The sequence below is a fragment of the Odontesthes bonariensis genome, chromosome 6, assembly GCF_027942865.1.
Source record: "Odontesthes bonariensis isolate fOdoBon6 chromosome 6, fOdoBon6.hap1, whole genome shotgun sequence".
In the NCBI taxonomy this organism is placed as follows: Eukaryota; Metazoa; Chordata; class Actinopteri; order Atheriniformes; family Atherinopsidae; genus Odontesthes; species Odontesthes bonariensis.
This window is the reverse complement of record NC_134511.1, coordinates 30371786-30394427: the sequence shown is the minus strand read 5'-3', so window position 1 is coordinate 30394427 and position 22642 is coordinate 30371786. Positions and strand designations below refer to the sequence as shown.

The 22642-nt window shown below is 42.1% G+C and overlaps 1 protein-coding gene across 4 annotated transcripts in view; it reads left to right on the top strand.

Annotated features, from left to right (window-relative positions):
• Nucleotides 1-22642, top strand: part of cux2b (cut-like homeobox 2b) — a 92000-nt gene that overhangs the window by 56516 nt on the left and 12842 nt on the right. For all 4 annotated transcript variants that reach the window (XM_075468228.1, XM_075468225.1, XM_075468227.1 and 1 more), the window contains exons 4-9: nucleotides 7794-7872; nucleotides 18638-18778; nucleotides 18902-19052; nucleotides 19378-19457; nucleotides 19822-19888; nucleotides 22400-22448. In XM_075468228.1, the coding sequence (XP_075324343.1) occupies nucleotides 7794-7872; nucleotides 18638-18778; nucleotides 18902-19052; nucleotides 19378-19457; nucleotides 19822-19888; nucleotides 22400-22448 (567 nt within the window). The remainder of the gene's footprint in view (nucleotides 1-7793; nucleotides 7873-18637; nucleotides 18779-18901; nucleotides 19053-19377; nucleotides 19458-19821; nucleotides 19889-22399; nucleotides 22449-22642) is intronic.

Below are 22642 nucleotides of genomic sequence, written 5' to 3'. Positions count from 1 at the left end.
TCTCATAAGGTAATGGTAATGGATTTACAATCATAAGGCTGCAGGTTTTGTTCTTATTCAGAAGTTGGCTCTCTTATCTCTGCCCCTTGCTGGATTGCTTGGAAAAGCTGCCAGTGGCTAACAAACATATGTTTTCCTGTTCTTGATCATCTTTTTGAGTACACACATTTACACTCTCAATGTCCCAGCACCATTTCCGTGTTAGGATTTATGTTTTTTTTATGTTAGTTAATTACTAAATAGCTGCAAAGCTCATAACATGCTCGTCAGCCTTAAAGGGGAACTCCGGGGCATTTGAAGCGCATTTCCATTGCTAGAGGTTGTCAAATACTGACGGTAGGACACAGACCGGTGCAAATCGGCGCTCCCTGTGCGGCGATTGCGCTGTTTGCGCAGCCTGTCATGCTAACCAAATACGTGGTGGCTTGGGGCAAGCGCTAAACCTTCCACGTAAAACAACAACTTGCACACTGCAGAAACGTCACACCACTTTATAAATCATCCGACACGTTACAAAACAACTTTATAAACAGCATGTCACTTACCGGTTGTCGGTATGCTCGCGCATGTTAAAACCCAAAAAATGGACGATAATCCCATATACAAAACAATTATCTTCTCTAGAAAAACTGCGTTCAAGTATTTAAAACATTACAACAATATTACTGGGCATGTATTGTTGTAATGTTTTAAATACTTGAACGCAGTTTTTCTAGAGAAGATAATTGTTTTGTATATGGGAGTATCGTCCATTGACTCCTTTGGGCTTTCACATGCGCGCGCCTACCGACAAGAGGTAAGTGACATGCTGTTTATAAAGTTGTTTTGTAACCTCCCCATGCCAGTAATGTGAGAACCATGCATATGGTTTTGATGGTAAGGCTTGTGACTTTATTGTCGGATGGTTTATAAAGTGGTGTGACGTTTCTGCAGTGTGCAAGTTGTTGTTTCACGTGGAAGGTTTAGCTCTTGCCCCTTAGCCACCACGTATTTGGTTAGCATGACAGGCTGCGCAATCAGCGCAATCGCTTCACAGGGAGCGCCGATTTGCACCAGTCTGTATCCTACCGTCAGTATTTGACAACCTCTAGCAATGGAAATGCGCTTCAAATGCCCCGGAGTTCCCCTTTAATGTTTAATTTTTTTTTCTACGGTTAGTGCTAATGGGCAAATGTTCTTTTATTTTTTTTTAACAGTATATTTATTAATTTTCTACTTTGACAGAGTAAGAAAAAAAAAGAACAATTAACATTTAGCAAAATCCTTGCAACAAGATGGCGGAGATCCTGGACTCCAAATAAGGCTTCCAAATTTCCAAAGTGGTCAGTCTTCGAATGTCCAGCAGCAATCTCTGCCAGCCCTTAACAATTGGTGTTATTCACTGATCAGATGATGTAAAAATATTCTATCTTGTAGTATGCGTCAAAATATAATTAAGTCTTCCTGCTTGGGTGGCCCAGAATAAGAGATAATGGGTCCATCTCCAGTTTTAACCCAAGTATATTTTCAGTTTCAGATAGGATGTTGAACCAAGACCTTGCAGTTTACAAAATGACCAAAAGCGTGAATAAGAGTACCAATCTCTGTCTCACATTTAAGGCACACGGCTGAAAGAGCAGGATTGAAAAATCATCTACGACTGGCAGAAATGAGCATCCTGTGTATAATCTTGAAATGTATAGCTTTAGTGCAATGAGAAATTAGCAAACATTTGTATGCTTGCATGTTGAATTAAGACAGTGAACATGACTTTATCCCGTTTAACTTAATGTAACCCAGAATATTTGCTCTTTAGCTTCCCCGACACTTGTGCGATGTACCACCATTGTTATAAAAATAAAACTTCATGCGAGACCTGCACATGTACAAGCAAAGATGCCATCAAAAGCCAACAAAAATGTAAAGCAACTGTAAAGCTAAATGATTGGTACGTGGGCGCCTTGGGGCGGTTTCAGGACCGGGATCATTCAAAACGAAACGGCAAATAGTTTTAAGGTTCACAAACGTCTCTGCTGTTGCTTTTATTGTGCTAGCCTAGACCTTGTACCTTAAATATGACAATGTCTAAGGACGGCCTCACTGCCAGTACTCTAATAGCTGTAAAACAGTGCATGACAAGCACTCATTGGATCAATATGGTCTTTTCTCTGTTGGATTTACATGTTCCTTCTTGTCTTATATTTGTTGTTATAGTTGGGACCCTCCCATAAAGCCTCCAGGCGTTAGTTGATCTGTATTTTCACTTCTAATTTGTCACTGCAGCGTTGCAACGTGTACTCGCATGAGGAGTAGATAACTGGTTCAAACGAATATTGGCGTGGTCAGCTTTGGTCATTTATTTGGCTGAGACGGCAGCTCTGCAGAGGGTGAGTGGCAGTGGCGTCAGTCTGTTGTGAGCGCAGCACGTTGACTGACACACACCGCTGATTGGAATTGACGCAGCGACGAGATGTGTGTCAGTGCTCTGACTGCTCATCTCACCGGGCATCCAAAGACGGCTACAGCAACCGCCATGCTGCCACCACCGCTCTGAGATGGGTGTCACCATGATTAAATCTGCCCTCAAACACGGGCTGTGTGTGTGAGAACAATTTTGCAGGGTGCGTTTTTTATGCCTGCAAGTTCAAGTGTGTGTGGGTGGCTGTGCGCGGGTCTCTCACCATCCAGACTGTATTGCAATAGTGTTTACCTCTGCCCCTCTCCTCCACCCACTCATCAGTCTCTCCTCACCAACTCATCTCTCTGCTCCCGCCTCTCCTGTGAACCTACACTCAAAGAAAAAAAAATAAATGTTGGCAGCAGTGACAGCTGTAAAAATGCTGGGTGGCATAGTTGATATATGATTCTGAATGGAAAAATGACAGTTTATTTTGTTCTTCTTAACATACAACTATTGATATGTGTATCTTTGTATATTGGTAGAATGGCGAGCCTATTTTTTCCTAATTTTGCAGTTCCTTTTGAATACTGAGAAAATTAGGCTGGGCATTTGTCAGGTAGCCAGTGGATTCCACTAGAAGGTCTCATGACAAGTGTTGTTGTGGTGGGCTTTCCCATTGTTTTGTTCTAATAAGCATAGAGTGGGACTGGGGTTGTTGTGACATCCTGTCAGCCTGTGGGCTGGACTGCTGCTCAGTGAGCAGCGCAGTAGGATGGACTCCCTATGATTGTGCACTGACCTTTGCATCATGGGAAAGATGACAGGTAATTTAGAGGCCTCAGGGACTATGGAACCATACATTTGCTGTCCTGAACCACCCACCGCACCAACCGTCTTCACCTTGAGATGGAAGCTACAGATCCATAGGCAAATATGTGCACATATATGCAGAAAGTGATTTAAATACGTGTACACCCAGGTACACACAAACGCATATGAAGACATGCATTCACACGTGTATTCGCACACATGTTTTGTGTTGAGTCTACCTTGACACCCACCCAACACCCCCATCATTGTCGCACACTCTAATCACCTACATCATCACAACCCATCCTCAAACAACCAAATCACAAGGGGTGGCAAACTGGTAAGGCAGAGTGGCAAAACGATGATTTAGAGTGATAATTGCATAATCACCAGTTGTGATAATTGTAAATGATGACTGCATAATTGCTAATTGCGCTCTTTCTGGGAGCCTCTCTTTTCTGTTGTCTCTGTCTCTCTCTGTTTGTCGCTCAGTAGCCCTTACCTCTGCTCCCTCTTCCTCCCTCCAGATATGTTTTCTCCTCCCTCATTTATTTCTTTCTCCTCAACACATGCAAGCTTGTTCTAAAACACACACAGAGGCTCACTAGTGGCTACTGTATGTATTCTCAAAGGTTTATCAGTAAGTATTTCCCAGCAGCCCCGTCCCAGAGGCTGTGCTCTGCTCACTCTGTTTCTGCGTGAAGAGTTATGGAGGAGCGCTAACAGGTTTCCTTTGTCTCTTTCTTCCCACTGTGCCCCAGGCTTTACTCCTGCTTGTAAAATCATCCTGCGGCCCAAAGCCCATTCCCTAGGTAGCCATATCCTTTATCACAAACGGGCGAAAACAAAGAATACACTGAGCCAGGGCGAGGTCCAGAGCCATATTTCATAGCCAAAGAGAAGAGGAGATTTGCCAATTTGTAGTCCCACCTCGAGCTGTAACTCTGTACAACAACCCTATCAGCCATTATCTGTTAGTGTGAAACTTGTGGCTCAAAGATCCCATCTGCTTCACTGGTAGTGGATTACCCTGGACATGAAGATGACTCTGTGATCAGCCCATATTATGCACAACACCTCAAAGTGCTTTGATGATAGCAAGAGCAGGTTGAAGGGGGGGTATCAATACACAGAGCGAGTGCTGACTTGAGAAGGCATCAGACAGGCATGTGATTGATGTCTCTGCTAGCGTCTGCAGGCAGGTTAATGGTGTGATTGTCGAGGTAATCTCCGTGTTCTCTCGTTAAAGGATGATGGAGGGCCACGAGACCCTGCACATCTCTGGAAGATGGAGCCCTAGATGTTGCCTTTGCAGAAACTCAAGGTCTTTACATATGCAGCTGGGGGCCTCATTTGATGTATATGCTTCAGAGGAAGGCAGGCTAACGATTACCCATGGTGGGTTCAGCCACCCTCCTGTAGTAGCCATGTAGTTCAGTTGTAAACTCCAAATGGAAGTGGTTTGTCTTGATGTCACAAAGTGCTATTGGTGGTTACTTGCTGTCACACTGAGGGGTTTGTTATTGCTAAAATAAAGGTGTAGGTAAAAAAACTGCTCCTCACTGTTAATACAAAGCAAACATAAAAACAGTTTTATCAGTTGTTTTATCAGTTGGGATAAAGCACACCTTTTCCCAAGCAACACTACTCAACACATAAAGCTGGAAACAGGTTTATGATGCCAACATACTTTACTCATTTTCAGTGTATGTGAGCCAATAAGGCATTATTAATGTCCCCAAAGGAGGATAGGTGGGTAGGTGTTCAGATTAAGACAGGTGGTTGAGGGTTGGAGGTTAGATTGGGGTAGAGCAGAGTGAAACAACAGCGTTGTGTAGCAGTGTGCTGGCTGAGAGCTGCAGACTATTGCATCTGTATTGATTGGGCTCCAGCCTTTTCCATTTTCCATGAACTCCTCTGAGCTGCTCCAAGTGGGAGTGATGGGGGAGATTTGCTTGATCTTTATGATATTTCTTTAAACATGATGCTGTCGTTATGCCTCCCCAGGGAACACAGCAGCCATTTCCAGTAAATCAAAGGCTCTCTGTCTCACTATTTTCCACACACCTTATTTATAACCCCACTAAACAGGCCCAACACACTGCCACCATTCTCATAAGTGTTTTCAGCCTTTGCAAAATGAACGTTTTCCAAGACCAGCTAAACCGATGAAGTCTGGTCTCGAAACATACCACACTCGTGCACCACTGATGTGGTGTCCACTGAGTGGACCCGACAGAAGCTGTAATCAACAATGACAGAAATTACATAAACAATAGATGACAATAATTTCATTTCAATTCATTTTTATTTTTATTTATATAGCGCCAAATACAACAAATGTCATCTCAAGGCACTAAGATAATAAAGTCCAATTCAAGCCAATTGGAATTAATTGTAATCATAATTACTCAGAAAATAATCCAATTCGTTCATATAGAGCCAATTCAAGCTAGCTAAGGAAACCAACAGATTGCACTGAAACTTTGTTTTCGGTCCAATCTCCCATCCTGAGTGTGCATGAGGCGACTGTGGAGAGAAACGACTCCCTTTTAACAGGAAGAAACCTCTGGCAGAACCAAACTCAGGAAGGGTGGCCATCCGCCTCGACCAGCTGGGGTTTGAGAAGACAGAAAGGGGGGGGGGGGGGGAAAGGGGGGCACTGTAACACCATTCAAAGGATATCTGTTGGAACAGGGAAACACGAGTTAATGACCATAATAATGTCACATAATATCATTTGAGAAATTGAACAGGGGAAAAAAGAGAGTAAAGTGAGGAAAGGTGTGACAGATGAGGCCCCCCAGCAGTCTAGGCCTATAGCAGCTTAACTATGGGATGTTTCAGGATCACCTGAGCCATCCCTAACTATAAGCTTTATCAAAAAGGAAAGTTTTAAGCCTAGTCTTAAAAGTGGAAAGGGTGTCTGACATTTACTGGCAGCTTATTCCACAAGATAGGGGCCTGATGACTGAAGGCTCTGCCTCCCATTCTACTTTTAGAAACTCTGGGAACCTTAAGTAAACCTGCAGTTTGGGAACGAAGTGCTCTGTTAGGAAAATATCTTACAATGAGATCCTTAAGATATGATGGAGCTCGGTCATTAAAAGCTTTATATGTGAGGAGAAGAATCTTAAATTCTATTCTGAATTTAACAGGGAGCCATTGAAGAGAAGCTAAAACTGGAGAAATATGATAAAAGAAAAATAGAGAAATAGAAATAGAAATGGAGAAATAGAAATTTGAATTCTGTCTGCTGTTTTTGTTGGATATTTGGAAAAGCCTGATCTGATTTACTTTTGTTGAGCCAAGGAAATGGAGAGGAAGCCACAGCGCGTCCTCTGACTTGCAAACAGACCTCGTGTCTTAGCGGGAGCTGGGAGCAGGGTAACCCACATACCCACTAGTGCAGGTGCCCTCTCCATGGGGCCAGGTGGTGGCTAATTCGCTTTCTTTGTCCCTCCTAATGAATCGTTAATTGGTTTGCGTCACCCGCAGAGGCAAGGATAGCAGGTGCTGAGTGCTTTCTGGTCATGGCGGCCACTGGCGAGTGTCCTCACACACACCGGCACCTACATTTAACAGGCCAAATGTCACCTCGCAACATGCAACAGCTTGGCGCGGAAACAGAGAGTATTGTCACATTTTAGTTGTTGCTGCTTATGTACAGTGAAAACTCAACCTTAGCCATGCAGCGTCTTTGTACAAGCTCTGAACTTTACTGTGTTTTTCTGCTAATAATGTTTATATACCCACAGGTATATATTTTATATATACAGTAAATATACATATATATATATATATATATATAAAAACATCCGTCTTTTACTCCCTTAAAGTGAAAATATGGAAATACATGGACAGTAAAACCCTTTTTGATAAGTATAACAGTGTGTAAATAATTATTTTGGTCTGTTGAGAGATTTTCAATTATTTTTGGAGAATTTTATAACCATTTTTCAGATAATCTTTATTTGGTTGTAAAAGGTATCCCTCTATTTATATTCAACGTTTTTACATATTCTTTGATATTTTCAGAAGCAACACAAGGCCAAACAATGATCTCCACGCTTCCCAATTGAAAAGAGGTTCTTTTCACAAAGTTCTGCGCCTTTTTTCTCCAAACGTGCATTTGCTTATATCAGTTAATGTAATAGTCAACAGGTCTAGTTTACAAAGTTTGTCATGCTTGTTTTATTGTTCATTTGCAAACTTCTAACGCTGAATTTTCGTGTGAGGCTGCAGGAAATATTATTCCTCTGAACCTCTCATGAGGTCATATTTGTATGGGTGTTGCTGCACATTATAACAGAGCATCACCACTGCATGGTCTGATTCTTCCTGATGCTTTTTGTGCACTTAAACACTTGTCTTTCTAAGCGGTTTCAAGTTTAGTTTAAACTGGACCTCACTGTATCTATTTCTGAATAATATTGAACATGCATATAATGTTGTAAAGTACCTTCTGTCTCTAATGTGATGGGTTTTTATGGATCAGGTCACTGTCTGCTCACTTAAACCTAAGAAGTGACAAAACTTTTGGATGCCACTGTATGTCTGTGTTGTGTCAGTCCTTTACCTTAATGGCATTTTCTCCCTGCAGGTGGTTGCTCTGAATAAGCGCAGTAAGGAGGCAGAGTCTGCGTTCCTGGGAATCTACAAACAGCTTATTGAGGCCCCAGGTGAGTCTCCCACTAAGACCAGAGATGCGCATCTTCACAAACATCACCTCACTCACTAAATGATCTTTCTCTCTTTGAAGATCACTCCTCGAATATCAATTCCCTGTCAAACATAGCACCATGAGTGGAGCAGCTCACTCGGCATACTCGCAGAGACATATCATGCGTATATGAGTCATCACATGCAAACCATGAAGTAATTTTCTTGCCATAGATAGAGTGGCTATGGTGCAACAATCCATGGATATAAGAAAATAAAACCCTATACCCTGTGGCTCTTATCTATTTTTCAAAGTCTGTACTCTCAGAGTGGTTTCCAAAACTCTGCGTGAGGCCACTTCAAATCCCAGCATTTGGTCCTTGAGTGTAGCCTGGCTGAGGAGCGAACACATCCTTGAGGAGCTCTGCTGTTGATTGTGGAGGGCCAATTAAAATCCCGACTGAAGTCTGCATTTCTGTGGAAGGCAGGCCTGATGAGGCCAATGGGGCAGAAGGGAAAAGAGGGGCAAGCACAGTAAGTTAGGCTGAAGTCAAGGCACATCATGTGTTTATTCAGTTGTTATTTCAGTCCCAGGGCTTATGTACTGTGTTGCTCTTTGTTGCGGGAGACGGCAGCAAAACACAGCCCAATCTCAGTCTAGATCAGAGAAACACTTGTGGCAGGAGCAGAGAATGCTGTTTACTGATTCAATGAATACAAGATAAAAGTCTGCGTCAAAGAAATAGCAACGGCAGCCACTGACTTTTAAAGGTCTTCATTTTTCCTTGAAGTCCCCTGCTTGATATTGCGCCACCACCCACACACTAACACGCACACACAGGCACACATTCACTCACTTTGAATGGAGTTATTTCCTTGATAAGAAATACCCTTCTTTGAAGATGAGTTCAGTTTGATTTTATGACCTATACCTTTTATATTAAGACCGTAATTCCAGCCTATGAGCATTTTTGGCAGATGTGTTCAGGCACAAACCTCTCTCGAGGAGCATAATTGAGTCCGCTCAGTATTATGTTGTGTTCAAGAGCAACATTTTTTCTTCAAAAGCAAGGCCACTGCTATCCAACATCAATTTTTACATGTAAAAAGAAATATTTTGATTTGAAGATGCCAAATATTTCCCTCGTGGTCTCCTGTCATACATTATACCCATTCACACATGTTCTATTTGTGGTCATTATATTGAGTGCAGAGGGGCAGACTCTCGTGTATCAGCTTACATCAGGTCACGTTTCAGAGCCAGCCGCCCACCTCCATATGACCTTACAAAGGGAGGACCCTGTTGTCCTTTATCACTGCCACTCATACAGTCTAAAGCCAAATGAGATGTTTACATTCGCTGTCAAAGTCAGAGAGTTCACTGTGGTTTTCAACACCATCAAATCAGTAATTCTTACTATGAGATGGGATTTAAATTTGGTTGGAATAGTTCTGTATCACCTTTTATTACTTGCTGTGTTTTCTATCAGTATGAACTAGCTTAGGTACAATACCTGCACGTGTTCAGTCACAGTAAAGCCGGTGTTACAGAGTTTTAGACTTTGCTAACATTTGGTATTATCAGTCGTTCTGGCAGATTTGATAACACCTGGCATTAAAATGCGTCCCCCCTCTCCGTCCTCAGTGACCACTTGAGATCACGGTTATCCACACGTGAAACCTACGCCCCAGAGTCAGCTGAACTACTAACAGGACATCATCAGCTCTTCTGATTTTCTGTAAAATCACAAATACATTCAGTAGCTTGAAATGCATCATTAGTCAGACATTAACGTGTTTCAGATTCGCCTGAGTTGAATTTATTGCATGCAACATGTTATGAGGTTTAGTTATGTAATGATAGTGGCATAAAATTAATTATATGTGATCTTGCAGAGCTCATGAGCGCACCTCTGCTGATTAAAAACGCACACACACTGAACCTTTTAACCCGTTAAATTTCAGCCGTCTGATTCTTCAATATATTCCCACAGATTTCTGATGAAACATTCCAAAAGAACCAGCAGCTGTGCCTCATCTATCCTTGCATTCTAAATAAGTCATTTTTGCATGTAAACATTGTTGATATGGTGATTTCAAAATAAAGCCAGTGCCATTAGCTTTTGATTGACACCTCACATGAGACTATTGGACCTCCAGTTTTAAGAAAGTGCATGTCCTTCATCTGCCGTGCAGTAAACTGAGCTTGTTGGGATATAGGCCCATTAAAGTGGACCAACAACACAGATCTGGAGCTCACAGCTGCTTTTTTCACTGTCACAGCAGAAATTTTATAAAAAGGTGAACAGGAAGCTTTCTAGGATGATAAATCCTATGAGTTTTAGCACTGCTTTTTGCAGAATGTAATTTTCCAGAAACAGGAAGCTCGAGAAAACATCTTGATGTTTACTCGGCTGCTTGTGTGATGTCTTGTCAGGTTAATAGCTGGTCCTTCAGTGTAGCTTAGGACTCTTTCTATTCAAATTGCTAAATAAATGTGGACAAAAGTGTCCTGAACCACCTTTAAATGTGTTCTCAGTCTATCCCTAGTGTGTTCATATCTGTATTTAAAGCCGTCTGCTTGTCATCTCATCAGATACATGTTGGCACCAAGTCTGAACAGGGCCTCAGATATGGAACAAAAACGGCTGATTTCCTACTGTAAATTTATACATTTTATTTGATAATCTAGTTGAATTATAGAGGGTGTAACATGTAGTGTACACGAGTGTATTCACCCTTGTCTGGCACATCTGTAAGCTAACACATCTCAAAGTCGTTCAAAGATGGTTAAACATTCAGGCAAAATACTTTATTAATCCCCAAAGGTAAATTATATGGCTCCAGTATACTTTTTTTTTTTTTTAAACACACTATTGATATAGATAGACGACAAAATGAAAATGAAAATCAGCTGATAAATCTTCAGAGGTCGCCATCAATGGATTGGAGTGTTATTTTTGTAGCTTGGCAACAATTTAGCTGATGATATCCAAGATTACGCCATCTGTTGTTAACAAGCTCTGTAATCCTCCTCCTTTACTGTTAACTTTCTGTCTGCAGTCTCTGTCTGCCTGTATAATCTTAAAGTTTAGGAGAGAGGTGTTAGAGAGTGTTTCTGGAGCCATGTCCCGTTGAAATGAGTGTTGCCTTCCAGATACTCAAGCTTGTCCATTTTATCTACCAGTGATCTCACACTTCCCATATTTAAGGGGCCAAATAGTTTAAACTTCCTCCTCCTTTTTTTTTCTCCATTTTTACCCTGCTCTGCATCCACTCCTACTCCTTTTCAGGCAGTTTAGTTTTGGGGTCTTGATCCAGGCATTACTTTAGCCTAATCGGCCGCTCCACCGTGCAAAAAGCTTTCCCGTTGTCAGGATAATACATCATAACAGATGTAAAAAAAAAAAAAAAAAGCAAGATGTCAGAGTTGCCAGCAGAACAGAAAAATCTTTTAAAAGTCATTTTCAAAGTTAAAAAGCACATTAAGATGCAAAGAAGGACTCGTTATGTCCATTACCAAATATTCATAGAAGAAACCGATACTGTTCGTAAGACAGCAAGTGAGCCCAACTTTAAAAAGCAATGAAAAGTTACTGGAATTAGCAGTTGTAATGTAAACTAACGGTCAGCTTCAGAGGGCAATGATATAGTAAAGTTTGAATATCATTGTATCTGTTTGTCTGCAGCCAAACCAAAGTCAGCACAGCGAGTTTTAGTGTTCTGGGCTCTTGCAGTTTGTGCCATCTGTGAAGAAGGCCTACAGTATTCTGTGCCTGTTTGTCACTGTGCATCTTGCTGCTGGTGTCCAAGGTCACATCCCCCCCACCATGTCTCCTGCCCACCTCTTTCTAGAATGGATGACTCCAGGTACACCAGAGGACAGTCATTTGGCTGTGGCCCCACTTCATTTCTCTCTCTGCCCCTCAAACACAACAGTGAGCTTTCCCACTCCCCCCAACAAAAGCTACAGCTCATGTATTTTTAATCTTTTGACAGATGCAATTATTCTTTACATGCCATGCTCGTTAATCTTAATGCAGTTATTACTATTCATGGCAAGACGTTTTTTGCCTCCTATTCTTTCGTTTGAAAGTGCCTCTCCCTCGATGTGTGTGTTTGTACGCGCGGGAAGGCCGCCGGTCCAATCAGAGGAGGCCAACAGCAGAGTTAATGAATGCACGTGGCGAACGAGGAGACAAGGGGGGAGGGGCAGCAGCTCAATATGTGACCTGTTGTATCTGGATATCGTTAACATCTGGTCACATATCAGTTATCCACTCTACCCTGAGTACAAATAACCATTACATATGTAAGACTAAAAGACAATAATCTAACACTTTAATAATCCTGTTTATTAGCAACTATACAACAGTAAACTGAAGCAGAAATAACTTCTTGATGCAAGTGATTGATGTGATTTTTCTTTTTCTTTTCATGAGGCCCCTAAACTAAGTTGTCAATCCATTGGAGTGTTTCATTAGCATGTTATATTTTGATTTGATTGTGACATCTCCCCATGCTGCGCACTGTAACTCCTACTTAAGAGGTTAACAATGTTTCCCTAACAATGTTTATATCACCTCCGCATGGTTTTGATCAGTGCATATAAACAGATCCTGATCATTGAACTCTGAAAAAACAGAGGCACCTCCTGCCCAATTTTTCCAGCTGCTTCTCAGAAATTCTCCTGACTTCCCGTCTTTTTTTTCTTCCTCCCCTCCTCGCCCGTGTCTCCCGGAGTGTTTGCGTGCGTGCGAGTGACGTTTGAACCTCTGAGTTTGTTACCACCTCTGTGAGAGCAGTGAGGCCCTGTCGCCAGGGGCTTAGCCCTGAGACTGACACTCCAGGTGTTTGCTCTTCCTCGCCTCCTCGCAGTATACACACTCATCCCTCAGGATCCATCCTGCTCCCCCTCTCCTTTAGAACACATCTCCTTTCATCTGAGCGGGAAGCTCACTGAGACTTTATGAAAAATCTGATCTGAATACACCCCTCAAAGTGTGTGTGTGAGCACGTGTGAATGCGGCCTACGGCATATCTGAGGACTGTGTGCACGTCTATGCATGTGTGTTGGTGGAAATGTTATGACAACAGTGCTTGCTAGTGGTGACCACCAGTACTGCGGGGGAGAGCACAAGTACAAACCTCTTGTTTTCCACATAAAGGCAGATATCAAGCTCTTATCGTGATATAAGTACCTTTCATATTCACAGAAGATGTGTCCCTCGGCTAGGAGATTTTCTGAACAAAACACACTGACCTTAGTGATTCACAGTCATTCAGATGCATGATGAATAGCTGTCCTTCTTCAATTGCCCCATATACAAATGCAAGCACCAGCAAGAGAGGCCTGCAAGGCACGGTGAGCTGGCTCTATAGTAATTGCGTAGCTGAGTACCTACAGTCAGAATTAGAGTGGAGGAGAGGAGCTTTGTACATCTGTTGCAGTCTGTTGAAAAATAAGGGCAAATAAAAGCTGACTGAAAATGAAAGCTCTCTGGGCGGGACGAGATTATGCACGAGTGATTAATAAGAGCAGTAATAAACAAAGGCCCAGGAGATGTTTGAGGTGCTTAATAATGCATTATGTTCATAAAAGAGCCGGGCCTCTTCAACTGATCCCTGTGGAGTAGGAGACCCCAGAGGGACCAGGGGAGAGAGTGCTCTTAAAAGACAGCAGCTCTGTGTGTGTGTGTGTGTGTGTGTGAGTGTGTATAGGAATGTGTGTGTGTGCCCAACAGCAGAGAAAATGTAGGAATAAAAAGACAATAGACAGGTGTAGTTAATGATGTTAATTCATTGCGATTTGCCTCACATGTTTAATAAATAAGTATGGAAAGTTGGTGGTTTTTATTTCTGGATTATTTCCAGTGAAGTTTGGTTTGGATGTCATTGGCACATCTTTTTTTCAGTGCAGCTTTTCGTGTTAATTTTAAACGCTGCCTAGCTCTGCTCTTTGTTGCTTGACTCTGCTCTTTGTTCTGAGCTTTAAAATGCCTCGGTATTGATGTCATTCCATCTTCGTCCTTCAGTCAGTCAAAGAAAAAACACGGAACAGCAACAAAAAAGCGCAGGTTAAAAAGTCTCCCTTTCAGCTTTGTTTTGTTCACACACAAAAGCCACCGCTCTACCCACAATCATACTTTCTGATTCCACCTATCTTTTTATTTTAGTATTTTCTCACTCGCTTTACTGCATCAAGGTAAAGTGAGAATTCAGTTTGCCATCTGAATATCAAACGCTTGATGGTTTAAAATATGCCACGAACAGAAAAGTCACGTTTCTGATATTTGTTTGTGTTTTTTTAAATCAAACCTGATCCTTGACAGGCTGAAGAAAAGAAGCAGGAATATTATATGTACATCTTTATGTCGCTTTACATTGTGTGTGAAGGTGAAAGTTAAAGTGTTCTGTCCAAACCACTTCTGGTCCTTGACGACAGCGTTACGGCAGTGTTGCTGTTTGTTGCAGCAGCATCAGTGTGTTTACGGACCTTGAAGTCCACTCAGAGGGGGGAAAAAAAAAAACAAGACTGTTTTGAATGAAGAGAAAAAACCTTGGAGCACAGCCTTGTAAATTAATTTGTTCGTGTTGTATGATGGGAACACAGCTGGCCTCATTAACATGCACACAACAAATAATTATAGTGTTTTTTTTCTCTCTGTCTCTCTTCAGCCAGCCAATGCTTGGCTAATGGGCTTGCTGGGTTAATTATGTCAGAGCGTAATTACACAGGGCCCAGGGAGACATAATGGTGCACCCTACTGCGCCCACACCGCTTAATGATGGTGTATCGCTGACAGGGCCAAGACGGACCGCCCCAACACACCTGCTTGTCTTGGCGCACGACACCCTCATCCACCCCCCACCCACCTTGACACACATCCTGAATCTGAGCACCTTCCTCCCCGATGCTACCCGCAGTCTACTGAGCTGTCCAGGCTTTGGCTCCTGAGGGTTCACCCTCGTACACTAACTGCCTACTGCTTTGAGATGAGCAACAGCACAGAGACAGCAACACAGTGACCACAAGGAGGCAGCTACGGGGTGGTAACCTCATTATTGCTCAGCCAAAGTGATGAAACTCAACATCAATACAGAAAAAACAAAAAGCCCAGCAAACTTTTGCAGTGCGTTGAGTTTAGGGCTCTTTACGTTTGAAAATTAGGTTCTTGTTTATGTAGTTTTGGTGGATTTTAATGACAAATTTAAGTAAGTCAGAATTAAAATACATCCAGTACCCTGAGTATATAACTACCATTCACTTTCTTTGTGTTTGTAAATGATATCTAATGGATACAAACACTTATAAGTGAAAAAAATAACATAATGATAAATACAAATCGTCAGACTTTAACAAATTAACTTTTTTAACCTCATATTTTATATGAAGCTGTTATTGGGGTAAAAAGTTCAGATCTCCATTTTAAAAAGAATAAAAATTAAAACATCCATCCTATTTTTCTGCTTCGCGTAGATGGATGTTTAAGTTGTCTTTTTGTGTTTGGTTTCCGAGATCCCATTTCTGAAAAGAGGTCAGGCAGGGCAAGAAAAATGAGAAGTCAAACATACAGTAATCAGACACCCAGTTGCAACTACAATCGTATAAAAAGGAAAGTACACACTCTTTCAATTCCTTAGCAGGTCTAAGGTATAATTGGGAAAATTTAACTTCAAGTGAACAACAACATATAAATTGTTACACAGTGTCATTATTAATTTTGTAAAACTAAGCCAAGATGTACAGCGTGAAAAAGTAAGTACACATGAGCCAACAGCTTATAAGAACCACTTTTAGCAGCAATAATTTGTAATTATTTTTTGTATAAAGTTATAAGACTTTCACATTGTTTTAGAGTTTGTTTCAGCCAAGCTTCAGCTGTCGGACAGATGGCCTCACATTTGACTCAAGAATACTTTGGTATACAGAGGAGTTCATGGTGGACTCAGTGACTGCAAGGTGCCCAGGTCCTGTGGCTGCAGAACAAGCTCAAATCATCATCCCTACACCACCGTACTTGACAGTTGGTATGAGGTGTTTGTGCTGATATGCTGTGTTTGGTTTTCTCCAAACGTGCTGCTGTGCATTATGACCAAACATCTCCACTTTGGTCTGGTCTGTCCAAAGGAGATTGTTCCAGAAGTCTTGTGGTTTGTTCAGATGTAACTTTACAAACCTAAGCTGTGCTGCCATGTTCTTTTTAGAGAGAAGAGGCTTTCTTCTTTCTGAACTTTAACTTTTAACATGCTAACTGAGGCCTGTAGAGTCTAAGATGTAGCTCTTGGGTTTTTGACCTTGGGGTGAACTTGCTGGGACGTCCACTCCTGGGAGGATTGACAGCTGTCTTGAATGTTTTCCACTTGTGGATAATCTTTCTCTCTGTAGAATGATGGACTCCAAATAGTTTGTAAATGGCTTATAACCCTTCCCAGATTGATGGGCAGAAACAATTGCTTCTCTAAGATCATTGCAGATGTTCATGATGTTATGGTATGTTATGATGACACTAACTGATGATCGAATTATTCAAGTATATTTCATCAACAGCACCTGGCTGCTACTTACCCTAATTCCTGTGGAAGCCGTAAGAACGGACTTAGTCTTTTGAGACATCTTTCTGATCTTTCTTGGTTTCTGGTAAATAAACAATGACAAGGTGTAACGTTTGAACTGTTGTCCATCTGAGTTTGTGTTTATCTAATTCCAAGACATGGCCAGGACTTTTTTTATTTGTTCTGAATCATAAAACCTTTGAATTAAGAGGTTGTGTTTTCTTTTCACAAAGCTGTATTCAGAAGATTGGCAGTGAGTCCTGCAGACCTGGACCCACCATTCACCAGAGAGAATGATGTATTAAATGTCTTGTGATTTATTAGCTTGAATGAGCTGCTGTTCCCAATCACTTACCATGACCTCAGAGCAGACATCCACTCATCTCTAATTAAGATAAGGGATGAATTAAAAAATTTGCACAGAGACCGATGTGACTCGTTGTACATAATACTTCATTAGTTACGTAATATTTTCTGCTCAATGTGAATGTGAGCTTTAATGTTGGATTTCTTTTCCAGGTTTTATTTGGTGGATTTATTGTCAGATCTGCTTTAAGGATAGGCTCCAGTGCTTCTTATTAGCTACATCAATTAGTACCTCTATTTCTAAAGTTATAGCAGTCTTCCTGGACTCTCCTTCAGTAACTGTAGATCCTGAGCCCGTGGAGAATATCCCTGCTGCTCCACTTTGATGGGGGTTAATTTTGTATACAGACTTAATCTTATATCCCTTCACTTTAAATTTGACTTTACTCCCCTGCCATGGATTGATAATCCTGCCTTGTCCATGTGTGAGAGATCCCTTACCATAATCTCTGTCCTTTGATCATTAAAAGTTGAAAGGATATATGGGAAAAGAGGCTGATAAAGTGATTTCTGTGACAGAGGGTCGATGGAATAGCAGTGCTTTAAGTCATCCTGTTTGTCTTAGAAGAGCCTTGTTCTTAGTAGTGATGTCCCTTGTGACTGATGCAATAGCTCCACAGTTGGTGTAACAATGAATGCAGACAACGCTTGACTGTAAACGGTCCTGGGAAAAATAGTTCAATCAATTAAATGACCCAAAATGTTTGTCTGATGAAAATGCAGATATGGCGCGCTGCAATGTATCACCAGGATTTCAACAAATTGCTCATTGCAAAAGTTTTGGCTCCCCGACAAGCATTTGTTTTCGTGGCCTGGCAGCTCAGAGTTTGCGTTCCCTCAGTGGCATCTGTGAAAGTTTAAACGTCTGTGGCTCCAACTTCTTATGAAAAGTCACTTCAGTCGGTGCCCATACTGAAGAAGGGATCCAATTGGGTTCCGCACAGAAGCGTAAGATGAGTGGATGAAAGCTGTGGGAGAAAAGTTTGTGCAGCAAAGCAGCGATTTTCCTCCTCTTTTAGAGTTTTAAAGGGCTGCGGTGTGTGTGTGTGCGTGTGTGTGTGCACGTGTGGCTCCACATCTTGCCTCCCTCCTTGTCAAGGAGCTCCCCTGAGCTTCCTTCTCTGTGCTTTGGCACTAGAAGTCACCTCCTTTGGTGTTCGGCAGGCAGGTACACAACAGGAGCAGCTCTCTCTCTCAGAGCTGTTGAACTTTTCGGGAGGGGAAGAAAGCGAAGGGGAAGATTAAAAACAGCCCTGTGATGTGGAGTGCCGAGCTGCCTCCTGAGAATTCCTGGCATAATAATTTAAATGATCAAATGATACAGAGGAGACTTGTTAGCTGAGAAACAGCCTCCTAGTTGGCCCCATGGGCCCGACGCTGCCACGCATGCATTGCAAAACAGCTCCTCTGTTGTGCTAAAGAATCCAGCTTTTTTCTTTTTTTTTAATCCCTTTTCAGGAGCAGACTTTTTTCTACTCTTTGCCTAGGTGTATACTTGGCACTTAAGTCTCTGTCACATATTTATTGTAATCTTTCTGTCCTCTTTGCCATTAATCAGCGTGGAAGAAGACTCATTAGATTAGATTTTTGTACACGTGAAGGGTCTCAGCAGCGCTGGTGTCATTAGGTCCAGCCTGTGAAATTTTCAAAGGCGAATGAGTGAGGAAAGTCTTAAGAGTCACTCTTTGGAAACAAGTCTCAGTGGAATAGTTTGCCTGAGCTGAAACTGTGATGCAGAAAACTCTGTAATGTGCTTTACAGGCTGCGCACATAGTAAAGTAGCTATTTTGCTTTTTTTGAAAAGTAAGAGGGCATGCGTGTCTTGTGAGTGTAGCACAGATTTGTTTGTGTCTGTTTTCACAGATCCAGCTCCTGTTCTGGAGGCCTCGCATTCCTTGGAGGAAAGACTGCAGCAGCTTCAGACCTCGGCCCCTCACAGTGAGGCCCTGGTGCGAGAGATCAGTGGGCACTGGAAGAAGCACCTGGAGTGCCTTGAAAAGACAGGTCAGGCCCAAATCCGTGATCAACCAGGTCTCGAGTTAAACCAGAAGCATAAAAAATTGTCAACTCACAATGGCTGTTTCCTGTTAAAAATCCAAGCTTCATTTACTCCCTCAAAACCCACAGAGGACGGTCTGGCGGAATCAGGCGCAGACTTGACAGAAGCGGCTTCAGAGTCCAACTCTCCACATTCCCTGATGACCCCCAACAGCACACCGGCTCCAGGGGCCCCCAGCTCCCCACAGCAGAACCACCAGGGCCGAGCTGGGGACCGAGGGTGAGAACCAGAGACTAACGAACATGCCTTTTAACATCCAAGATGGTCAGTAAATACATGTATAAACAGTCTTTACTCTGCATTTCATTATAACAAAAAAAAAGTAGTTTGAATAGTTTTGAATCATCCTTATTTCTTTTTTCCAGTCATAACCCACATTAATTACTCTAAATGTGTCTCCAATGAGCTTCTTTTGTCTCCATTTTTCCACCATGTTCCCACTTGGTGGGAGGAGGTTGACACTTACATATTGTTTTCAGTCTCTGGGCCTTTGTTGTAGCTTTAAATGTGCTGTAGTGAAGGAACTGACAGTTTGTTCTTGTAGGGAGGAGGAGGAGGGCGCTGATGTTGGTTTGGCTGACAGACTATCAGAGGCCGAGGAGAAGATCAAAGTTCTGCATTCATGTAAGTGGTTTAAACACAGGCGTGCACTGTAGCTGCTAAATTTAATTTCGACCTATTAAACAGCCACTATCTTTATAATTGCAGCATGGTGCCCACCGCTGAAACACTCCTGCCCCACTGGTGCTCTGTTTACATAAATGAAAGCTAAAAGTGTTGCTTTTTTTTTAGCCAGGAAATCTAAATTTGACTCGATAACTGCATCAGTTTTTTGTTGAAGGGCAGGCTTTTCTCTGTTAATTTTGTTTAAATGACAAACAAGCTGGCTTTTGAACATGAGAACGATATTTCGCTATGCAGCTTTAAGGTCAGAGTTCTTGTGTTTTTTAAGTTAATATCTCACTTCCTCTGGTTTGCCTCTCACCAGCTTTGAATACTGCACAGACAGAGCTGCTGGACCTGCGGTGTAAATACAACCAAGAGATGGCAAACAAGTAAGAGTCTGCCTCATATTGTTCTTTTTCTGTTTATCTTACCTTTGTTTTCCCCCTCCCTCCTGCAGTCATAGTAGTTACACACTAACATCTATGCAGCCTTCCTAGCTGGTGCCAGTTTTGGTATTTTGCTCTTATTTAGCCTGCATAAAGTCCTGTCCAGTGCAGAGCTGAGGAATGCCATTGTAAAGGTAGAGAGTGAGAGTGACTCAGCCACTAATGCAGGTCGATGAGAAAGGTCTGTGTTTGCCTTCACTGGCAGCTGGGCCTTGACAGCCCTCAAGAAGAATTGCTCCATTTAAAGATTGCTTCAGAAAACACTCTACCTTGTCTTGGTCTTTGAGCGCAATGTATCCACCGCACGCCTGAAATGAATCAGAGCTTGTATGAAGGATGTCGATAGACATTCAAAGTAAACACTCTTTTGTTTGGGTTGTGCTCCAGAGCACAGTCAGCCACTGCTAATGGATTTTCTCCCAGGCTTAATCCATGGTGCAATTGAACTGATGTTTCTAGAGCCACTGCCATCCATTTTGTTGGATTGGACACATTTTCAGTTTGGCTTCACCCTTTGCGTGGAGCAGCGGCGTTAAAGTCCATCTCCGTTCTGTGGTGTGTGCTGGCCTGACCGCATTCCTACAGGCCGACAGCATTAACACTGACCCCAGAGTGCCAGCCGCAGCTATCTTCTCCTGATCCTGAGCGTCTGAACTCGGAGCCTGCGTCTACTACTCACTGACTGTTTCCTCAGCATTGATAAGAGAGACAATTTGTCTGCTTCGGCTTGAATAGCTGAGCAGGTAATCAATACAAAACATTTTCCGTACTGCACAAGTTCATTTAAGGTGAAGCTGACACCTGTTAGTGTTTGCTCTCAGCAGGGCACCAATAATGGGACCAGAGCATGGCCAAGACCCTCTGAAGCCAAAGCTGCACCGCACAGCACTGATTATCATCAACATCATAAACTGATCTTTATTTAGATTGAGTGGAGAAGATTGCTCTTCTTTCTTGAGATATAACACACTAACTGTCTTAGATAAATGATATTTTAGGGAGTTACACAGCTTGTTGTGACAGAACATGAAAGTTTGACAGAGTGTAGTTGGTTTAATGTGGGTTCTAAAAGTCTAATATGCTCTTTGAGCACTTTTTATTTCTTTTTGGAAAAAAGGACTTCTGGTTCCCGTAGCTTGAGAAACCCATGTGCATATTTGAGTCAATCATAGCATCCTCTTTAATCCATCCTTTCCTACCTTTTGAAAATAAGGTCCCATGTGGGCAAAATAAAACTGTTGAACTTCAAACAGACCTCATGAATAATCCTACTGAAATTTTGTTTAAGTTTAGAAAACTTTGATTGTTTGATGCAAGGATGGACGCAAGTTGGAGTTGAGTCGCCAGCGTTCTGAGGTGACAAAACGCCTGGTTTTGAAGGGCTGTGGACATACAGGTTATTTCATCTGTATTGTGCCTAGACTTCATTGGTTTTTAATGATCTGACCAAAATTACTCTTGGTGGATATTTCAAGCGGATATCTTCAAGGCCGTGGAGCCGAATCCTGTTGGAATTTGAAGATCTTGTAATTGAAAATAGACATTAACTCCTAAAATAAATAAATTTATAGTTTTTATGACTATTGGAATGATCTTTTGCCTTTTTTTCCCCTTTTTTTTAACTCTTAGCTGCAGTTAGCTGTTTTTGGTACTGAAGCTCCAGTTTTAAAGCTGCCGTCGGCAACTTTTTTTTAGTCATATTAGCTTGAACTTTCATGGGATTCTGGAAGTAGTAGTATTAAATAGGCTGTTTAGGAATAATCCCGAATTCTGTAGCTCCCTCTAAAGCCTGTAATCGTGCCTGCAAAAATCGAGCGCTCCCGGCTGTTTTTAACCAATCACGTTAGGGGGGTCACCAACCATGTCTTCCATGTATTCCATGCTGAGTGTGAGTCTGCCCCCAGCTTGTGTGCGCGCACACTGGTGTGAACTCACGTGCACAACCTCGTCCACAGAGGGGGAGGGGTTTGGGGGGCGGTTTGGAGCTTGGTAGAGGTTGGGGGAGGGACCTGAAAGTTGTATCACTTCGAATTTTCCGACTTTAGACTCGCAATTTTGAAAACCTGCCGACGGCAGCTTTAAGTACATTTTGCTGATATTTGAATTTGACATGTGAGAGGCTCTCTTGGATCAAATCCTACCATCTGCAATCTTCCAATTTTCTTAAACTTGCGTATAAATTGAACTATGTGACAAAATGTTTGTATTTTCTGCATTATCAATGCAATAATGTAAATGTTATAAGAGCTTCTCTGTATCCTGTGTAAAGTGGTGATTTAGAGCCAGGTTAGCTGGGTGCTAAATAAGCTAGCAACACTATGTTGTAGTTTTGCCATTTATGTAGTTTTTTTGTAATCATTTAAAAATTGAGTAACGTTTTTTTGTGCTTGTTATTTGTTGAAAAATGACAACATCTTGTCATTAATCTGTGTTCTTTATGCGTGTGTGTTGCAGGGCAGCGGAAGTCAATGCCATCATGGCAAATCTTGAGAAAGCAAACCAGGTGAGTACATTCTCGCTGTGAATTTCTGATTCAGAAGCTCCTTCGTTAAGGTAATCACTTCTGTAATCAAGCTTTGGCTCTAATTAGACACCCTCCGTCTCCGTCCACCCTCCTCCTCCTCTCCGTTCTACCTCCCCACCTCCCTTGAGCGTGTGATTAGTGAGTGTAAACTGGAGCCCCTGTTGGTGGGCGCA